At 42.8% G+C, this 21,901-nt stretch overlaps 1 protein-coding gene and 1 long non-coding RNA gene across 2 annotated transcripts in view; one reads left to right on the top strand and one right to left on the bottom strand.

The window, feature by feature from the left end:
• Positions 1-15,768, bottom strand: part of LOC117976559 (uncharacterized) — a 55,166-nt gene extending 39,398 nt beyond the window's left edge. The window contains exon 1 of the long non-coding RNA XR_008621566.2: positions 15,633-15,768. This is a non-coding gene — a long non-coding RNA (uncharacterized LOC117976559). The remainder of the gene's footprint in view (positions 1-15,632) is intronic.
• Positions 15,769-16,434: 666 nt separating this feature from the next.
• On the top strand, positions 16,435-20,624 carry TOB1 (transducer of ERBB2, 1). Its single transcript, XM_008970641.5, has 2 exons — positions 16,435-16,792; positions 18,686-20,624. Exon 2 carries the CDS (start codon positions 18,828-18,830, stop codon positions 19,863-19,865), a length of 1,038 nt encoding a protein of 345 aa, XP_008968889.1. The 5' UTR covers positions 16,435-16,792; positions 18,686-18,827; the 3' UTR covers positions 19,866-20,624.
• Positions 20,625-21,901: the final 1,277 nt, after the last annotated feature.

Genomic DNA, 21,901 nt, shown 5'->3' with positions numbered 1-21,901 from the left:
CATAAACAAAGAAGTGAGCCCCAAATATAAAGATGATATATGTATATATTCAAATTGTACAAAAAGTATGTATAATATATAAATATAATAAATTTTTAAAATTTATTATAAATTGTTAAAGTTTATTATAAATGTTAAAATGTATTTAATATTTTATTTTAGGCCAGGTATGGTGGCTCACACCTATAATCTCAGCACTTTGGGAGACCAAGATGGGAGGATTGCTCGAGCCCAAGAGTTCAAACCAGCCTGGGCAATATAGAAAAAAAAAAATTAGCCAGGCATGGAGGACTAGACATACCTCTAGTCCCAGTTACTCAGGAGGCTGAGACAGGAGGATCACTTGAGTCCAGGAGGCTGAGGCTGCAGTGAGCTGTGATCATGCCACTGCACTCCAGCCTGGGTGACAGAGTGAGACCTTGTCTCAAAAACAAAAAACAAAACAAAAAAAATTTCTTTTTAATTGCAAAGGTAACTGACCACTGTGGAAAATCCAAGCAACATATGAAGAGAGGAGTCAAAAGTGAAGTGTCCCTTCACTCACCCGCAGAGCTACACCTCGCTAAATGTAACTACTTTCTCCTATGCACCAAAACATGTTTTCTACTTTCTTTCTTTCTTTTTTTTTTTTTTTTTTTGAGACAGAGTCTCGCTCTGTCGCCCAGGCTGGAGTGCAGTGGTGCAATCTCAGCTCACTGCAAGCTTCCATTCCTGGGTTCACGCCATTCTCCCGCCTCAGCCTCTCGAGTAGCTGGGACTACAGGCACCCACCACCACACCTGGCTAATTTTGTTTTTGTATTTTTAGTAGAGACGGGGTTTCACCGTGTTAGCCAGGATGGTCTCAATCTCCTGACCTCGTGATCCGCCCGCCTCGGCCTCCCAAAGTGTTGGGATTACAGGCGTGAGCCACTGCGCCTGGCCTACTTTTTTTCTTTTTAGAGGCAGGGTCTTGCTCTGTCACCTAGGCTGGAGTACAGTGGTGCAATCATACTTCACTGTAACCTTGAATTCCTGGGCTCAGTAGATCCTTCTACCTCAGCCACCCAAGTAGCTGTGACTGCAAGTGCACGCCACCACCCCTGTTTTTTGTTTGCTTGTTTTTGTTCTTACAATCTATCTAACCAGATGGATTTAAAAAATGTATTTGTAGAGACACGGCTTCATTGTGTTGCCCAGGCTGGTCTCAAACTCCTGGCCTCAAGCAATTCTCCCTCTCATCCTCCCCAAGGGCTGGATTGCAGGTATGAGCCACTGCACTCAGCCTACTTTTAATAAAGGTGAGATTACTCTTTTTCTGTGGCTTTCTTATCTTCCAAGGATATCATATCATGTGGTTAAGCCATAGGCTCTGCAGCAAAATGGTTGAGGTTCAAATCTCAGCTCTGCCACTTACTGGCTGTGTGCTTTCATATGAGGCCCAGTGCATACCCCACTGTGCCTCAGTTCCCTCATCTATAAAATAGCATTAATTATGGTATCTTCTTCATAGGGTTTTTGTGAAGATTTAAATGTAAAGCAGGAAGAACAATAACTGGTACATAGTATCTTCTCCATCTATATGAATTCAACTCACCAACAGCCACAAAGTACAAGATACATCAAAATTATTCAACCATATTAGAAAATATTATTCTTCTAGGCCGAGTGCAGTGGCTCATGCCTGTAATCCCACCACTTTGGGAGGCTGGGGGAGGGGGGGTAGATCACCTGAAGTCAGGAGTTCGAGACCAGCCTGGCCAACATGATGAAATCCCGTCTCTACTAAAAATGCAAAAATTAGCCAGGCATGGTGGTACATGCCTGTAATCCCAGCTACTTGGGAGGCCGAGGCAGAAGAATTGCTTGAACCCAGGAGATGGAGGTTGCAGTGAGCTGAGATTGTGCCACTGCACTCCAGCTTGGGCAACAGAGCAAGACTCTGTCTCAAAAAAAAAATATATATATATTATAAAATATATATATTATATATATAATATATAATATATAATTTATATATAATATATAATATATAATTTATATATAATATATAATATATAATTTATATATAATATATAATATATAATTTATATATAATATATAATATATAATTTATATATAATATATAATATATAATTTATATATAATATATAATATATAATTTATATATAATATATAATATATAATTTATATATAATATATAATATATAATTTATATATATTTATATGTATAAATATATATATAAATTATATATATTCTTATATATAAATTATATATATAAATATATATAAATTATATATATTCTTATATATAAATTATATATATATTCTTATATATGAATATATATATTCCTATATATATATAGGAATATATATATTCCTATATATAGGAATATATATATTCTTATATATATATGAATATAGATATATATTTTTTCTTATTCTTATTATTTTGAGACAGGGTCTCGTTCTGTCACCCAGGCTGAGGGAAGTGGGGCAATCACAGATCACTGTAGCCTTGACCTCTCGGGCTCAAGTGATCCTCCCACCTCAGCCTCTTATGATGTATACCTCATATTTCCTTTTCTTGTCTTATTAAAATGGCTAGGTACTCCAGGCTTGTTTAATAATGGCAATGGTACCAACACTGTTTGTCTCAATACTGACTAATGGCAATGGTATCAACCCTGCTTGTCTCAATACTGACTTTAAGATGTTTCTAGGCCAGGCACGGTGGCTCACGCCTGTAATCCCAGCACTTTGGGAGGCAGAGGTGGGCAGATTACTTGAGGTCAGGAGTTCGAAACCAGCCTGGCCAACATGGTGAAACCCCATCTCTACTAAAATACAAAAATTAGCCAGCCATTTTGGCAGGCACCTGTAATCCCAGCTACTTGGGAGGCTGAGGCAACAGAATTGCCTGAACCTGTGAGGTGGAGGCTGCAGTGAGCTGAGATCATGCCACTGCACTCCAGCCTGGGCGATAGAGTGAGAATCTGTCTCAAAAAAAAAAAAAAAAGTTTCTAACACTTCCCCATTAGTACAACCTTTGCTGTAGGTTTCTGATGGATACTTTATCAAGTTAAAGACATGTCATTCTCTATTTCAAAACAAAAAAAGAGTTTTGTTTTTAATCATGAAAGAGTATTAGATTTCGTTAAATGCTTTTTTGGTTGCATCAGTTGAAAAGGTCATTCCTCCCTTTTGGTTTATTAATATAGTGAATTGCATTAACAGATATCCTAATGTTGAGCCATCCTTGCATTATACTTTTAATACACTCATCCAATTTGCTAATATTTCATTTAGGATTTTAAAATCTGTATTCATAAGCAAATTTAGGCTTTCGTTATTGATTGATTGGTTGATTGATTGAGACCGGGTCTCATTTTTTTACCCAGGCTGAAGCGCAATGGTGTGATCTTGGCTCACTGCAACCTTGACCTTCCAGGTTCAAGTGATCCTCCTGCCTCAGCTCCCCAAGTAGCTGGGACTACAGGTGCACACCACCACATCCAGCCAATTTTTGTATTTTTTTTTTCTAGAGACAGGGTTTTGCTATGTTGCCTAGGCTGGTCTCAAACTCCTGAGCTCAAGCCATGTGCCTGTCTCGGCCTCCCAAAGTGCTAGGATTATAGGCGTGAGCCACCGTGCCTGGTTTTATCTTCTGTTGTTGTTGCTCAAATCATTGTCCACTTTGGTATCCGTGTTATACCAACTCGTAGAGTGAGTTTATAAGAACTTCAAGACCTTCATGCTTCCCTAAGCTCTGAAAATTCAAATACAGGAATTTTTTTGGCAGAGCTTACCGTAAAACCACCTTGGCTTTGTGTCTTTTTTGGAGGTAGATCTTAAACCAGTTTTTTTCCATTGTTGGTGGTCTATTTAGGTTTGATACTATTTCTTAAATCAATTTAGATGATTTACATTTTCCTTAAGGATTGTAAATTTAATGTAGTTGTACATAGTATGCTCTTAATCATTTAATAAGCTCTGTTTGGTTTTTTTAGTTTTTAAAAATTTTTGTAAAGGCAGGGTCACACCATGTTGCCCAGGCTGGTCTCGAAATCCTGGGCCCAAGCGATCCTCCTGCCTTAACCTTCCAGTGTTGTGATCACACCATTGCACTCCAGCCTGGGCATAGGGTGAGACCCTGTCTGAAAAAAAAAATGCAAGTAAAGAGATGTTTTGCTATATTTGTTGTTAATTTCTAGCTTTAATGATCTATGAACAGTATAGGTCATAAGGTTTTTATTTGGGGGAATTTATGTAAATTTTCTTGGTTACGTATTACACAGGCAATTTTAAAACTAGTCCATGGGTTGTTGAAAAGCATGTCTATATGTGGAAAGTCCTATAAGAACACCGATATCTACCAAGTCAAGTTTATTAATTATGTTAGCCAAAACTTTAATTATTACTTAACTGATACATCAATTTTTTCTTCTCTGAGTTCTTTAGTTATTTCTTTCCCCTTGGTCTCTCCATTCTTAGTTTCTGGAATCCCTGTGTTGGTCAATATCGAATCTCTTGGAGCTAGTTTACATGTCATTTAACATTTTTTGATTTTAAACATATTGAGAATAGAAGGATAATGATTTGGCTTTAGAATCCAAATGCCACTGAGTATGTGAAATCAGCTGGCAATTGATTGTGTAAGTACCACTCAAATGATAACATTTAACAGGTTAATAAAACAGCACAAATTGGGGAAAACACATTGGGATGCAAATGATCAAATAGCAGAATGCTGAACTTTATAAAAAGTCAGTTCAGTCAAATATTTACTAAGCATTCTGTGGATGGTGTAGGCACAGGGCAGTAGAAGCTACTGGCCTGCTCTCATGACAATGCAGGCCTCTTGGAGAGACGGGACACACACCCATGCAATACAGTTATGCAACATGGCATAAATTCTTTGACCAGCGGGAGATGGGAACCAATGGATGAATTCTCCCCTTTCTTTTCTCACATAAAGGGATACAGTTTATAGGGCTTCTTGGAGGACTAATCCATGGAATCAAGCAATTTTACTTAACAGCAATTGGTTTAATAACGCAACCTGGAATAGGTTCTCCTCCTTTGCTGTTTTACTCTCTTCGCCCCTCTCTCCTGCTTCCTGGGATTTCACTCCCTCTTAAAGTGGTAGCAAACTGAGGTTAGGAGTTCGACACCAGCCTGGCCAACATGGTGAAACCCCGTCTCTTCTAAATATACAAAAATTAGCTGGGCGTGGTGGCAGGCACCTGTAATCCCAGCCACTAGGGAGGCTGAGGCAGGAGAATCCCTTGAACCTGGGAGGTGGAGGTTGCAGTAAGCTGAGATCATACCACTGCACTCCAGCCTGGTTGAGGACAGAGTAAGACTCCGTCTCAAAAAAAATTAAATAAAATAAGGCCAGGCACAGTGGCTCTCACCTGTAATCCCAGCACTTTGGGAGGCCAAGGCAGGTGGATCGCCTGAGATCAGGAGTTCAAGACCAGCCTGACCAACATGGCAAAACCCTATCTCTACTAAAAATACAAAATTAGCTGGGGTGGTGGCACGCGACTGTAATCCCAGCTACTCAGGAGGCTGAGGCAGGAGAATCGCTTGAACCCGGGAGGCGGAGGTTGCAGTGAGCTGAGATAGCATGATTGCACTCCAGCCTGGGCGACAGAGCGAAATAAATAAATAAATAAATAAATAAATAAATAAAAATAAAAAATAAAGTGGTAGCACAAAGCCCTTTGCCTTGGGCTCTGCTTATTTAGGAACCTATGCTAAGACAGCCTGTAGCTGAAAGTCCAGGTAAAGTTGATTCAGGGGCTGCTCAAAAGGCTGTTTCCAGGACTTGGTTTTTCTTGGTTTTACCTGGGTTAGCTGCATTCTCTGACAGGCTCTCTCCTTGTGGTACTAAGATGGCCCTGGGAGCCTCAACAATGAATACTTCCAGGTTCATATTTCATGGGAAAGAGTCCTTATCCCAAGACCTCAGACCGAAGTCCCAGAATTGAGTTATTGGCTCTGATCAGCCATCCCTAAACCCATCACAGTAGTTAGGAGAATGTGATGCTTTCGCTGGCTTTTGCCTTGTCAAGAGTCTCACTGGAAGCTCATGTGTGAAGGGTGGGAGAGGGATAGGTTCTCACACAAAAATCGCAACTGTTGCTGGAAGAAAGGGGAACTGATGTTGTCTAGGCTAACAACAAGGAAAGGTGGAAGTAATCAACCCTCCTGGTACCACAGTAGAATTTTCTACAGAAAGGTTTTAGTTTTTTCAGAAACCAAAAGTTTTTTTTACTTAATACCTTGCCACATAATCTTTTATTTTTTCTTTTCTTTTCTTTTCTTTTTTTTTTTTTTTGTGACAGAGTCTCGTTCTGTCACCCAGGCTGTAGTGCAGTGGCATGATCTCGGCTCTCTGCAACCTCCATCTCCTGGGTTCAAGCAATTCTCATGCCTCAGCCTCCCAAGTAGCTGGAACTACAGGCACGCACCACAACAGCTGGCTACTTTTTGTATTTTTAGTAGAGATGGGATTTTACCATCTTGGCCAGGCTGGTCTCAAACTCCTGGCCTCAAGTGATTCATCCACCTCAGCCTCCCAAAGTGTTGGGATGACAGGCGTGAGCCACCGCGCCCGGCCAAAACGTTTCCTTTTGTTCCCAAGTGGATAGAAGTATTGGTCTCCAGGTGGGGTCTGTATCTTCCTTAAAAGACAGTAAGTATTTCTTCTTCAGAACAACCAAACAATTGAAGAATATTCCACTGGGTGATAAAACTACGTCTAGCAATTGAACACACATTGGCAGGGCAATTCCTAAGTATCAAGTAATGTACTACGCTCTGGGGCATTTAGAGATAAATAAAATGTGCTCCAAACAGAATTCCAATAATGTCATTTCCCAACTGAAAAATCACCCAACATCTTCCCATCTGTCAAAGGCAAAATTCCTGATTTCCTAATACAAGACCCTTGGTAATCTGGCCTCTGCCTACCAACCAGCCTCCTCTCTAGATTCTCACCTCTGAACCATCCACAGCAGCCACTCTGAGCCACTTACCCTTCCTCAAATATTCTGTGTTCTTTCATTGGATTAAGCAGTGACCTAGCAAAGCCATCAGTCAATACTGATTGACTGCAAGGCACTATAAAGCTCGTGTAAAGGTACATGCTTTCTGCTCTTAAAAAGCTTGGAATCCAACAAAGGCTAGGACATAAACACACGGAAGGCTAAATAAACTAATAATTAAATAATAATATAAAACATCAAGCCATGGGATTCTGAGAGGTTTTTTGAAGGTGAAAAGGACTGAGTTGGCAACACTGTATCTGACAGAAGAGAGTGTTAATAATACTTGTTTGTAGTTTAAAAGCAATTTCACATGTATTTTTACTTGAGCTGAATCAAATGATACTTGAATTTCTCCCAGATGTAAGAAGCAAAGAAGGAAGAGAAGGAGGAGAGGAGGAGGAGAAAGTAGGGAAGGAGGGGAAGAGGGAGGGGGAGAGGAAGGAAGAAAATATTCACATTTATGGGGGGCTTGATGGTTCATAGAGCGTTTTCACAGGCGTCACCTCATTTGATTCTCACACAACTCTGAGGGTAATTATTGCTTCTAATTATTTATAAGATGAGGGCTGAGACTCAGAGCAGCCATACCCAACTAATACCAGGTGGCAAGACCCAAACACAAATTCTCTAATTTTGAATTCATAATTTTTCTTCTCTGCTCCACTGCAGCTGAGATAGGAAGTGGGGGCCATGTTAGGACATCCAATGTTAATACAATGGGCAAAGTCTTAAAAGTCAAAAGGAAATATTTGAAGTAGTTATTAGTAAACAGTGTGAAATGTGACAGAAAGGTCAAGAAGACAGAGGCCTAAGTAAAAATGATTAGAACTGTTTTTGTTTGTTTGTTTGTTTTTGAGAAAAGGTCTTGCTCTGTCACCCAGGCTGGAGTGCTATGGAATGATCACTTGCCGCTTGGAACTCCTGGGCTCAAGGGATACTCCCACCTCAAACTTCCTTAGTAGCTGGGACTACGGGTGCTTGCCACTATACCCTACTAATATTTTTATTTTTTTTGTAGAGACAGGGATCTCACTATGTTGCCCAGGCTGGTCTCAACCTCGTGGCCTCAAATGATCCTCTCTCCCATCTCAGCCTCCCAAAGTGCTAGGCTTATAGGTACCACTGTACCTGGCTTGCTTTTTTTTTTTTTTTTTTTAAGCATTTATGGATAACCCAGGAGTTAGTCAGGACCTTATAAAGTGAAACAGTAGATTGAAAAGCAAGGTTCTAGGCATCAAAATCACATGTTTAAAATGTTTGGGCAAGTTCTAGAGTGAGGTTTATGACCAGGATCCTCTTCAGCCACGTATCTGTACACAATATGCAAGATACTCATACAAATTGAAGCAAAACACAAAGACCTCTAAGAGAAACATGGAGAAAAGGCATAGATAAAAAATTTATAAAAACAGTAGTACAATGAGCTGACAAACATGTCAAACTCTATTCATCCTACATGTAATCAAAGAAATAAAAATTAAACAACAGATATCATTTTACCTACCAAATTAGCCAAGGATAGAAAAAAATTTTTTAGTAGGCAACGCTGGCTAAAAATGTAGTGATTTTGCAATGCGTATCCTCTGGGAAGGTAAAAAAGTACAATCTCTCTGGAAGGTGGATTGTCATTATGTTACCAGCCTTAAAAAATATTCCTTCTCTTCCACTCACTAAGTTTGCTTATAGAATCTAGCTCAGGGAAATAGAGAGGTAGCTAAAGATTTACATATAAAAATGCCTGTTAAATATGTTTGTTTTTAATACAGAAACATTTTCAACAACTTAGATGCCCAGCAATGGTTAAATAAATTATTCTAAATCCATAGAGTGGAATATAATATGCAGTCATTAAAAATGATGATTGTGACAAATGCCTAATGTCAGGAGAAAATAGGAAAAATGTAATGTTAAGTGAACTGCAGGATAGAAAATTGCGTGTGTGATAGAAACTCATTCAGAAAGAAATGGAGCAAGATGGTTAGCACTGCATGGGGAGATTAAAGATGATTGTTATTTTCTTCTTTATTTCTATGTGTTCCAAATTTGCTATAATGAGCATTTCCAGGTTTTATAATGAGAAAGAAGCCCTGATATTTTAGATTAGAGGAAAAATTTATTTTGGCTTTTTTGAAAATCAAGTTCAGGTTTCCTTAAAAGATGTAAAATTAGTGTTTTTGCTGGAAATACTTCAGCTGCAAGTCATGGAACACTTAATGTCGGTTAAAAAGTGGACCAGACCTAGGCAGTGACTAGCATTGGTGAGAACCCCTGTCCCTGTGATTAACTTGCGTTTTATTCATGGTTTATTCAGTAGGAGCTGCTGCAGCTCCTGCCATGAGATCCATGTTCAAGGCAGGAAGAAGAGAGAAGTGACCCAGTGGTAATTTTTAAAAATGGCCTCAAATTCTTTGACACTCCTCCATGAGAGGTGGTGGTTATGTCCCCTCCCCTTGAATCTGGCTGGTGGTTACTTTGACCATTAGGGTGTAATGGAAGTGGTGCATTGTGACTTATGAGACTGGGTCATAAAAGGCCATGCAGCTTCCATGGTGGCAGCTTCCATGGTGGCAGCTTCCATGGTGGCCAGGTATGGTAGCTCATGCCTGTAATCCCACTGCTTTGGGAGGCCAAGGCAGGAGGATTGTTTGAGGCCAGGAGTTTGAGACCAGCCTGGGCAACACAGCAAGACCCTATCTCTAGAAAAAACTTGAAAAAAATGGTTTTAATTTTTAAAAAGCTCACTCTCCAGAAACTGCTCTGCTTCCTCTCAACTGCCACGCTGTAAGAAGCCCAAACCACAGGGGAAATTCAGAGGCCATGTGGAAACGCTCCAAACAACAGTGCCAACTAAGCCCAGCCCTTGAGTCACTGCAGCCCAGGTGCTAGACATGTGCTTTGAAAAAGCCTCCAGGTCCATGCTGTCCAATTCAGAAGCTGCTGTCCACATGTGATTATTTAAATCTAAATTTCATTAAAACTAAATTAAAGTAAAAATTCAGTTCCTCAGTCACACTGGCCACATTTCAAGTGCTCAAGAGCCGCATGTGGCTATTATATTTGACAGCACGGATATGGCATATTCCCATCACTGGAGGAAGTTCTGTTAGACCTGCTTCAGATGATACTTGAGCATTTGAGCCTTTCCAGCTGAGGTTCCAGACACTATGGAGCAGTGATAAGCTATCCATCCCCTTGTGCCCTGTCTGAATTTTTTTTTTTTTTTAAGACGGAATCTCTCTCTGTCACCCAGGCTGGAGTGCAGTGATGCTATCTTGGCTCACTGCAACCTTTGCCTCCTGGGTTCAAGTCATTCTCCTGCCTCAGCTTCCTGAGTAGCTGGGATTACAGACACAAACCACTATGCCTGGCTAATTTTTTTGTATTTTTAGTAGAGAGGGGGTTTTGCCATGTTGGCCAGGCTGGTCTCGAACTCCTAACCTCAAGTGATCCACCCTCCTTGGCCTCCCAAAGTGCTGGGATTACAGGTGTGAGCCACCAGGCCAAGCCTGAATTTCTTACCTACAGGATCCAAGGGTATAATAAAATTGACCTTTTGTGCCACAGTAAATGCGTGTTTTGGATAGTTTTTCATGCAGCAATAGTAACTAGAACAAACCTCTCTGATAGGAAAAGCATAGCACCCTCAGAAACCATCCCAGCTGACTTCTGTTTACATCTTATCTGCAGAACAGTGTCACAGTGCCACCTCTACTGCAATGAAGCCTGGGAAAACATGCATTTAGCTCTTCTAGCCTCTTTAGTCAGGAAGAAAAGGGAATGAGGATGGGGCATGGGAAACGGGTGAGCTGGCAACAGTGTCTGCCACAATTGGTTATATATATAAAATCACATTCTATTTTAGTAAGCAGAGCTGCATAATAACATATGCAACCCATGCTTTAAATGTATTTAAAGTACTCTAATAACATTTGCTCTCAGAGTACTTTATATAAATGTTCTTTGTACTTAGAATGTCATGAACACCGTATCACTCCTAGAACCCGCACTATAATCTCTTTACTGAAATCAAAATCTTCCTCCTTGGCTAATGGAAAGAAATTGCAAAATTTGGTTTGGATTTTGTTCATCAAGATAATAGAAAGTGAGCAAATTATAAGAAACATTCTGCTATCAGACCACGTTGCTTTAGTAGGCTTGTTCAACATTATCTAGTTATCTTTTAATTACAAATGTCTGTGTGCCAGTGTCTTCTGGAGACTATATAGCCCTCCACTACAAACCCATGTGAAAAGCCACAGGAAACCACACTGAGGTTTCCTCAGACGTAACTGGATTGCCTTTTTTTGAGAAATGTTTAGAAGAGAACTGGTTTACTTGGTTTTCAATAACTCAATGACTAGAGCATGATTTAAAAAATTAATTTTAGGCCAGGCATAGTGGCTCACGCCTGTAACCCCTGCAGTTCAAGACCAGCCTGGCCAACATGGTGAAACCCTGTCTCTACAAAAATACAAAAATTAGCTGGGCATGATAGCAGGTGCCTGTAATCCCAGCTACTCGGGAGGCTGAGGTGGAAGAATCACTTGAACCCGGGAGGCTGCAGTGAGCTGCACTCCAGCCTGGGCGCAGAGCGAGACTCTGTCTCAAAAAAAATTAATAATAATAATTTAAAAATGTGTGTGCTATGATTTATGTTGCATGACCGTTTAAAAAGAAATAAATAAAAATCACGATAAGAACATTATGGGGTTTTTTTGTTGTTGTTAGTTTGAGACAAGGCCTCCCTCTGTTGCTCAGGCTGGAGTGCAGTGGCACGATCACTGCTCACTGCAGCCTCGACCTCCTGGTCTCAAGAGATCCTCCTGCCTTGGCCTTCCAAGTAGCTGGAACTACAGGTGTGCGCCACCACGCCCAGCTAATTTTTAAAAAATAAAAGAAAATAAAATAGAAACGGCCTCGCTATGCTGCATAGGCTGGTCTCCACCTCCTTGTCTCAAGAGATTCTCCCACCTCAGCCTTCCAAGTAGCTGAGACTACAGGTGTGCATCACCACTCCCGCCTTTTTTTTTTTTTTTTTTAAATAAAATAGAGATAGGGGTCTCACTGTGTTGCATAGGCTGATCTCGAACTTCTCGGCTCAAGGGATCCTCCCGCCTCAAGCCTCCTAAAATGCTGGCATTATGAGCATGTGAGCCACCTTGCCCTGCCTGTCTTATTTTCAAATAAAGGTAAAAGGTTGATTCCTTAGAAGTGAAATGAGTCGGCCGGGTGCGGTGGCTCATGCCGGTAATCCCAACACTTTGGGAGGCCGAGGTGGGCGGATCACGAGGTCAAGAGATAGAGACCATCCTGGCCAACATGGTGAAACCCCATCTCTACTAAAAATACAAAAGTTAGCTGGGAGTGGTGGCGCATGCCTGTAGTCCCAGCTACTTGGGAGGCTGAGGCAGGAGAATCACTTGAACCCGGAAGGCAGAGGTTGCAGTGAGCCGAGATTGTGCCACTGCACTCCAGCCTGGCGACAGAGTGAGACTCTGTCTTAAAAAAAAAAAAAAAAAAAAAAAGAAGTAAAATGAGTATTAATAATTATACACCATGTGATAGCTATTCTCCTGTAACCCTTTCTCAATTTACAAGGAAGCATATTAAGAATTAGAAAGCTTAGGATGTCTCTATCTCAGAAATCAAGGTGTTGCATGTGTGTGTCCTTGTGTGGATTAGGTAATAATTCAAGGCACTTTCAAGAACTGTATTTTATGAAGATATTGGAAGTTATTTTTTACCAAACGATTACCTTTATTGTAAGGGCCCACTGGGAATTGTGTAGAATGTAGGGATGTGAAAGGCAAAGGCTGTAGTTTCTAGTGACTGTTATTTGCTCAGAGAGAGGAATACCTCTTGATTGTGATACACTTGGAGCCTAATATCAAATTCTTTTTTCCTCCATAAGTCTAATTCCCTGCACAATTAGCAGTTAGCCCTCCACTCCCCTGCACAATTCCAAAGTAAATGTTAGATAATAATAAGCCATATGCAAAACTTGGATAAAGAACATTTTATACCTCGTGACTGGCAATGTTCAGAGATGTGAATCAGTTTTCCCTTTTATTTGCAATCCATATATATGTATTTTTTTTCTTTTTTGAAACGAAGTTTTGCTCCTGTTGCCTAGGCTGGAGTGCAATGGCGCGATCCCAGCTCACCGCAACCTCTGCCTCCCTGGTTCAAGTGATTCTCCTGCCTCAGCCTCCCGAGTAGCTGGGATTACAGGCATGCGCCACCATGCCAGGCTAATTTTGTATTTTTAGTAGAGACAGGGTTTCTCCACGTTGGTCAAGCTGATCTCGAGCTCCCGACCTCAGATTATCCGCCCACCTTGGCCTCCCAAAGTACTGGGATTACAGGCGAGAGCCACCACGCCCTGACTTGCAATCTGTCTTTGAAAAACAGCTGCAGTATGTATGTTAGGAACATTGAGTTTTAAGGGCGGAATATTTTATTTATTTATTTTTTTGAGAGAGAGTCTCGCTCTGTCAGCCAGCAGGAGTGCAGTGGCACGATCTCAGCGCACTGCAACCTCCATCTCCCAGGCTCAAGCAATTCTCCTGCCTCAGCCTCCCAAGTAGCTGGGATTACAGGCGTGTGCCACTACACCTGGCTAATTTTTGTATTTTCAGTAGAGACGGGGTTTCACCGTGTTGGCCAGGCTGGTCTCAAATTCCTGAGCTCAGGTAATCTGCCTGCCTCAGCCTCCCAAAGTGCTGGGATTACAGGCGTAAGCCACTGCTCCCAGCCAAGTGTGGAATTTTTTTTTAATTGAAGGAGACATTAGATATGATCTAATTCAACCCTTTTTATAGGTGAGAAAACTAAAAGTTTATAGAAACTGGTGTGAAACTCAGACCTCCCAGTACCCACCCTTCATTGCTTTTTCCAGTATGCCATGGGGCCTCCGTGTGTGGTTGTGTGGTGTGTGTGTGTGTGTTTATATTTGGTCAGACATCTTCTTACACTCCTAGGCCAAGCAGCAATAACTCATAAATTTTTGACATCTACATTTCTGACTTAAAAATGCTTTTAATGCTACTGATATTTAATCAGTACCTATCAGATGACTGCTGTCATATTTCAAATCTGGAATTACAGATTGAAGACATTCAGAAAAGAGAACTTGTCCCTTCTCTTTAGAGAATTATTGAAAAGTACAGATAAGTTTGACAAAATTACAATTCATCTATCCTTAGACATTTTAGTCTCAGCCATGCCTAATATGCCCCCCCAATATAAAATTACTAATCAAGACACATGGTCCCGCAGTTCTAGATGTTTCGTACAGTACCATTATTTGCCTAATGGTAAAAGAAGTTGTGCTTCTAGAACACGTGAAAAATGAAGTGTTTCTTTTGGTAAGGCATTCCAAGGATATCCTGTCTAGTTTCTTGAAATTTCTGTGCTTAATTAGAAAACTAAAAATAACTCACTTTTATTACAGATGGACTTGTCATTACAGAAAACCAAAAACAAACAAATAAAAAAAGAAAACTGAACAAATCATTTATATTTGACGTTTTGATGACATTTCAATGCAGAGGAAGGGACATTTTAATTTAAATGCTTTCACAGTTTTGCCATACTTTCACATTTCAATTCCACTCCTGTTTGCAACTAAAAAACCCAAACACTAAAAAAAAAAAAAAAAAAAAAAAATCACATTAATCAGAATTTAAGGAGTCACTTAGTAAAACTATGTTTTAGGAATCTGTACAATAAACATGAAATCAGTCACCTGACCACTCCCCACCCTCAGCCCATTCCACAAACCCATCTTCCCACCCCTTCTCCTACGCATTGAGCCTTCAGAAATACCCTTTCTCAGTGCGGTTCCTTCTAAAAACGAGAGGCGGGAGAGTCAGGGTGGAGAAGGAGGCTCCAACCAGATTTTGCGTCCACAAAGCCAAAAGCTTCTAGGCCTGACATGTACGGCGGGTTTGTGCCCGAGGAGCACAGCTGGTCTACACGGGCCCGCCCCGTAGACACCCTACTCCTCGGTGAGCTGCGGTTTAACTTCCTTATAGCAGGTTGAGAGTGCAGGCCCCAACGTTTGGAGGGGAAGGCGGCGCCCCAACTGGTGTTTTTCCAGGAAGTGCTCCAAGAATGGAGAGGAGAGGGGAAAGGGGAAAGGGGAAGGCCAGGCGATGGGCGTTTCATTCATTGCTTCTTTCTCCCCGTCCCCTCCTTCGCTCCCCCCAGACTTTCCCCTTTTCCCAGTCCGAGTTTGACGTCGGTCTCCTGGATACCAGGCAGCCAATCGCCTCGCTGCGAAGGGACCAGCGCAGCCAATCAGGCGTCGTTGCTACCTGTGAGTAATATTTTTAGCTGAGAAGGACGCTCGATTCCACTCCCGATGTAATTTCGTGTATTTCTCTGGGGCAGGTTGTGAAAAAGGCACTTACCCGCCCCCCACCACGAGTCCCTCTCTTACCCCACTCCCTAGGTACCCGCACATATTTCAGCCAAGAATGATCTTAAACGCGCTTTACAAGCAGTCACCGCGTTTATTCTGTGCACCTGCGATCCAGCAAGCCCTAGAAATGCACGCATGCGTGTGTGTGTAGACATGGACACAGATACATACGCAGTTTGGCCTCGTGTCGCCACACTCTGGGCACGGCGTGGGCTGGGACATTTGGAATAAACGGATCCGAGTCGCAGCCGGGGTCGCACCGGGAGGCCTGAGGCTGCGGAAGCAGTTAAACTGCCGGCGGGGCGGGAGCTGTGGCGGCCTCCCTTCCCCACCCCCAGCCCGGCTCCACGTCTTTGGGTTCTGCAGCTGCCACTCTCTGGGTGGCGGTTGGCCTAGGCCTTGGGGTGATTAATATTCAATTAATCGGGTGCACAAGTCCCGGTCACAGTTTGCCCTTTCTCTACCCCGCCCCTGGGGTGGGCTGGAGGCCGATTTGGTAGCTATTCCACGAGCAGGATCCTCCTTGGCCGCAGACCCCCGCGGAGAGGGCACTTTCTGGGTACTCTTGCCGCTCCTCCAGTCCCGGTTCTCCTGAGCCGCTTCGCCACCAGCTTCGTCCCCCTCCCCCTCTGCCCGGCGCTCTCCGCCTAAACCGGGCGTCAGCCGCCCTACCCCACCCCTTTCTCTCTCATTGGCACGTCTACCCCCACAGTCCCTTTCCAGACGTTCTCTTCATTCCGTCCCCAGTGCTCCGATCGTCGGTTCATTGGCCCTCCTGGAGCCCGGAGGGTGCGGCTTCCCCACCCCTGCGTCCACCGCGCGTCCGGACAGGGGCAGGCGGGACTTGGCCAATGGCGTCGGGGGGCAGGGCAGGGGCGGAGCCGGCCGGCGGGGGACCGGGGTGCGGGGCGGGGAGCGCGGGGAATGGCTGCGCCGCCGGAGCTGTGTGACGCGGGGCGGGCGCGCGCACCCCGACGGAGGGGATGGGGGCGGGGAGGAGGCCATAAAACGAGAGGCGGGGCGCGCGCCGCGGCAGAAGGAGCGAAGCTCTGGCCCGGCGTGGAGCGGGCGCACTACGGGGACGCTGGGCCGGGCACCGGGCTGTGTGGAGAAGTGAGCGCGCTCGTCTGACCCCCGTGCCCGCCACCCCGAGCCACCAACGGCGATCTCCCAAGGCCTGCCCGAGGCCTCTGTCCTCTGTCCTCAGCCCCGCAGCGGCGACGTCTTGCACTCGGCGAGCTCGCCGCTCCCGACCCTCCCGCGCCCCCGCCCTGCCGCGCTGCTCCCCGCCCAGCCGCGGGTCTGTGGTCCAAGCCGCCCCGAAGCAGCCCGTAAGTATCTCGGGGCGCCGGGCGGGGTCGGCGAGGAGACGGGAGCCCCGGGCCCAGGCGGCGGAGGAGGGGCTGCAGCGGCGTCGAGCCCTGGGCCCTCGGGAGCTCGGGGACGGCGGGGTCGCGGCCCTGGGCGCCGAGGGGGCAGCGCCAGGACCCCAGGGGAGCGGCTCCGAGGGGCCGCCGGCGCGTCGGGCTCGTCCTGGGCAGTTGACCGGGGACGGGCGGCCCGGGGCGAGCTGACGGGAATTGGGGGGTTGGGGTGCCCGGAGGAGCGACGAGCTCGCGGTGGAACGCTGGGGTTCGAGGGGCCGGTGGCCGCGAGGCTGAAAATGGTGCCGAGGAACCGGTGCTCCCCCAGGCTCTGGCCGGGTCCCAGGAGCCCGGGGCGGGGGCCACGGGGCGGGGAGCAGCGGGTCGGGTTACGGCGGGGGAGGGGAGCGGCTGACCCGGCGCCCCGACCTGCTCGGTGCTGGGTGCCCAGCCGGGAGAGGTTGCTCTTCCATTTCCCGGGCCTTCCTCCTCCTTCTCCGAGGAGGCTCGTACTCTCTTCCTCCTCCACCTCCACCTCCTCTTGCTGTTGCTGCTGCTGTAGCGCTTGGGCTCCGAGGGCTGTGAGCAGAAATCTAATGAGATCTAACTGGCTGTTTATGTAATTCTTCACACTCCTGCCTGTCTTAAGGCGTTGCTTTGTAACTACCTTCCACCGAGCCTGAATTTCGCTCGGCTGCACCTTCAAGCAATTGGGCTTAATCAGCTGCCTCTGCCGGCACTCAGGCTTTTGACTTGGAAAGTGTTTGTAGTTTGGGGGCAGCCAGAGATTCTTTTTCCCTTTGTCACCACGAATATGGAAAATAGAACAGACGAATTAAGACCAACTTGATTTTTAAACGTACTTTGAAATCAACTTCAGTGTGCAAATAGATCCCTTTCGCAAATATCTTCTGTTTGCCCTTGATCTTTTCTTATCCCCACCCAGTGCTGATCCAGCAAACGTTTAAAGGTCGACCTTACCATACTTGCCTCTCCGGCTCTTACCGTGAGAGGGAGGGAGGGAGAGAGGGACGGACGGAGGTTTTTAAAAATCAGACTAAAACTCAGAAACCCTGGCCTTAAAAAGAATAATCAATAGTTTTAATTTGTGTCTTTGCTTTTGTTATACTTGCTGCCGAATAGGTATTTTCAGATTTAGAAAAATACACATTGAAAACAAAAGGCCCAGAGAAGCTGGATTTTATTATATTGTATGCTCTTAGTATACTTAAGGCCGAAACTATATAGAATAATTTGGTTCATAATTATTTACTAGGATGAAATTCATTTAGTACTCAGTGTCTTTAATTTTAGCATCATGTACTATGGAAATTAAAATGATCTTCCTAACTTACCAAATTTTTAAATGTCAGTGACAGAGCAGATTTAAACAGTATATATCCAAAGTAAACTAAAACGTGGATTCACTTCTAAGTTGGTGAATAACAATAAAAATTACTACCTAAAAATGGCATCTATATATATGGGGGTGGCGGGAGGATGCTGAGTACAATAAATATTCTTGTGAGAACTGAGGAGAGAAGAATGCATGTTCTAGAGATTTTTCTTCTTAGAACTCTATTCAGAAACAGGTTTTTAAAAGCATTATTTCATTTGTAAATCTACATTTTCCTGTGTGATTTTAAACTTTAATAAACGATTTTCTATTTTATGTTTATTTTGTGCTAGTAACAGTTTTCAGGCTTTCTGTCCTAGTAGACATTTTCTTTTTCTTTTTATCCTTAGCAGACTAACACAGGATCTTAGACATTTTGAAAGGTGAAATTACTTTGGAGGGGGGAAGGTCACGGGACTTATATTACATTTATCTTATTTGGATATGTTTGCTTTTGTTTTAAGGAACAAGATCACTCAAGGTGAAGGATAATCTACTAATACCAGCACTTTGAATGAAAATTTGTTTCTCTGCCACAAACTGAACATCTTTTTTTTTTTTTTTTTTGGTGGGGGAGTTGAAACCTAATTTTGTGGCGTAGCAGCTATGCAGCTTGAAATCCAAGTAGCACTAAATTTTATTATTTCGTATTTGTACAATAAGCTTCCCAGGAGACGTGTCAACATTTTTGGTGAAGAACTTGAAAGACTTCTTAAGAAGAAATATGAAGGGCACTGGTATCCTGAAAAGCCATACAAAGGATCGGGGTTTAGATGTATACACATAGGGGAGAAAGTGGACCCAGTGATTGAACAAGCATCCAAAGAGAGTGGTTTGGACATTGATGATGTTCGTGGCAATCTGCCACAGGATCTTAGTGTTTGGATCGACCCATTTGAGGTTTCTTACCAAATTGGTGAAAAGGGACCAGTGAAGGTGCTTTACGTGGATGATAATAATGAAAATGGATGTGAGTTGGATAAGGAGATCAAAAACAGCTTTAACCCAGAGGCCCAGGTTTTTATGCCCATAAGTGACCCAGCCTCATCAGTGTCCAGCTCTCCATCGCCTCCTTTTGGTCACTCTGCTGCTGTAAGCCCTACCTTCATGCCCCGGTCCACTCAGCCTTTAACCTTTACCACTGCCACTTTTGCTGCCACCAAGTTCGGCTCTACCAAAATGAAGAATAGTGGCCGTAGCAACAAGGTTGCACGTACTTCTCCCATCAACCTCGGCTTGAATGTGAATGACCTCTTGAAGCAGAAAGCCATCTCTTCCTCAATGCACTCTCTGTATGGGCTTGGCTTGGGTAGCCAGCAGCAGCCACAGCAACAGCAGCAGCCAGCCCAGCCGCCACCGCCACCACCACCACCACAGCAGCAACAACAGCAGAAAACCTCTGCTCTTTCTCCTAATGCCAAGGAATTTATTTTTCCTAATATGCAGGGTCAAGGTAGTAGTACCAATGGAATGTTCCCAGGTGACAGCCCCCTTAACCTCAGTCCTCTCCAGTACAGTAATGCCTTTGATGTGTTTGCGGCCTATGGAGGCCTCAATGAGAAGTCTTTTGTAGATGGCTTGAATTTTAGCTTAAATAACATGCAGTATTCTAACCAGCAATTCCAGCCTGTTATGGCTAACTAAAAAAAAAGAAAATGTATCGTACAAGTTAAAATGCACGGGCCCAAGGGGGATTTTTTTTTTTCACCTCCTTGAGAATTTTTTTTTTTAAGCTTATAGTAAGGATACATTCAAGCTTGGTTAAAAAAATAATAATAAAACATGCATCATTTTTCATTTGCCAACCAAGCACAAAGTTATTTTATACTGACTGTATATTTTAAAGTATACTCTCAGATATGGCCTCTTACAGTATTTAAGATATAGCAAGGACATGGCTGATTTTTTTTTATAAAAATTGGCACTAATAAGTGGGTTTATTGGTCTTTTCTAATTGTATAATTTAATTTAGTACAAAGTTTGTAAAATATCAGAGGATATATATATATTGTTTCTACGACATGGTATTGCATTTATATCTTTTTACTACAGTGATCTGTGACAGCAGCAGCTTCATGTTGTATTTTTTTTACTGAAATTGTAAAATATCCATCTTAAAGACATCAACTATTCTAAAAATTGTGTACAGGATATTCCTTTAGTGGTGGAATTAAAATGTACGAATATTTGCTTTTTCAAAAAAATGTATTTTCTGTTAAAAGTTTAAAGATTTTTGCTATATATTATGGAAGAAAAATGTAATCGTAAATATTAATTTTGTACCTATATTGTGCAATACTTGAAAAAAACGGTATAAAAGTATTTTGAGTCAGTGTCTTACATGTTAAGAGGGACTGAAATAGTTTATATTAAGTTTGTATTAAAATTCTTTAAAATTAAAAATGCCTATTGTCTTTGTTTTTAAGTGTTTTCTGAAGACCGACCTCTGGAGTTATTATGTTGTAAATGCTAATGATGGAAAAAGGCCTGACTCATTGAGTCACGAAGGAATAATGGAAAGCAGTTGCTCTACTAATGCACCAGACCGTGATTTGCCACATAAAAAATGCTATCAAAACTATAGCCTGACCAGTGCTTGGGACAACTTTATTTTTTAACAGCCCTCTTCAGTCCACATTTGTCTACCCCATTATAGAGATGGTATGGTAAGGTTAGCTATACAGCAAGTTTCAAAATGTCATGCTGACATGGAGGAGTCAGGTGATAAAATGAAATTCCTTCGTGTAATCTGAGATGATTTATTTGAAATTTATATGGAGAGAGCATTGGATCAGTTTTCTGTTTTTGCTGAGGAAACTTGCTTGGACAAAACGGCTGACTGAACTTAGAAAAATTGACATCACTTTACTAATCTTTAAAGTTTAGCCATTGCATGTAGCTAGAGAACTTATGGTCAAAATCTATTCACGGCTGGACAGATTGTTAGATGTTAGCATTTTCATTTTCCCAGCAAAAACGCTTATGTATTTAATTTTTTGCAAGTGGGTACCCAACCTGCTGGTTTGAAGGATTTAGAGATATTGACAATGTATCAAATTGGAGTGGCTTGGTGAGGATGGAGTTTTTTAAAACTGAAGAGTTGGAGAGAAGAACACTAAATGAGTCATTTCACTAAATGTCAATTGATACAGTATTGACATAGTATTGGTGAGAAAGTTAACGTCCATTTGATACAGTGTTGACATAGTATTGGTGAGAAAGCTGTCTTAAAAAACTTTGTATGTACTTTTATAGTAAGAAACCAGCACTGCCTGGGTTACCAGTGAAATAAATTTGGTCTCATGAGCTTTTTGGACACCAGTCTACAAAAGCCTTTTGTCATTTACCCATGCAGTATAGAGCAATAAAAAGTTTTAAGGAAACAAGCACTGGAAATAACAGAGCTAAGCTGTTTGTCAGCTCCATGGTGAGGCTTTTGTTCTTTAGGGAACAGAATGAGGCTATGAAGAAGTATTGGAATAATGGGTGCAAGCAGCAGAGATCTGGTCTGCCAACACTTACCACTTACATGCTTTTGTGATCACGAAGTTTGAATAGCTGTAAGAACCATCAGGATAATGGCTTTAAGCACTAGTTTCTGCTACAGACTGATAAAGTTACATTTGGGAGAAAACTCTACTTACAAATGAAGGCTCAAGTGTAATGTGCTTTTTCTGAAA

The sequence above is a fragment of the Pan paniscus genome, chromosome 19, assembly GCF_029289425.2.
Source record: "Pan paniscus chromosome 19, NHGRI_mPanPan1-v2.0_pri, whole genome shotgun sequence".
Lineage (NCBI taxonomy): Eukaryota > Metazoa > Chordata > Mammalia > Primates > Hominidae > Pan > Pan paniscus.
This window is presented reverse-complemented; position numbering and strand designations above follow the sequence as displayed.

Coding starts and splice junctions, on each gene's coding strand:
- TOB1 (XM_008970641.5), top strand. CDS start 18,828: ATGCAGCTTGAAATCCAAGTAGCACTAAATTTTATTATTTCGTATTTG.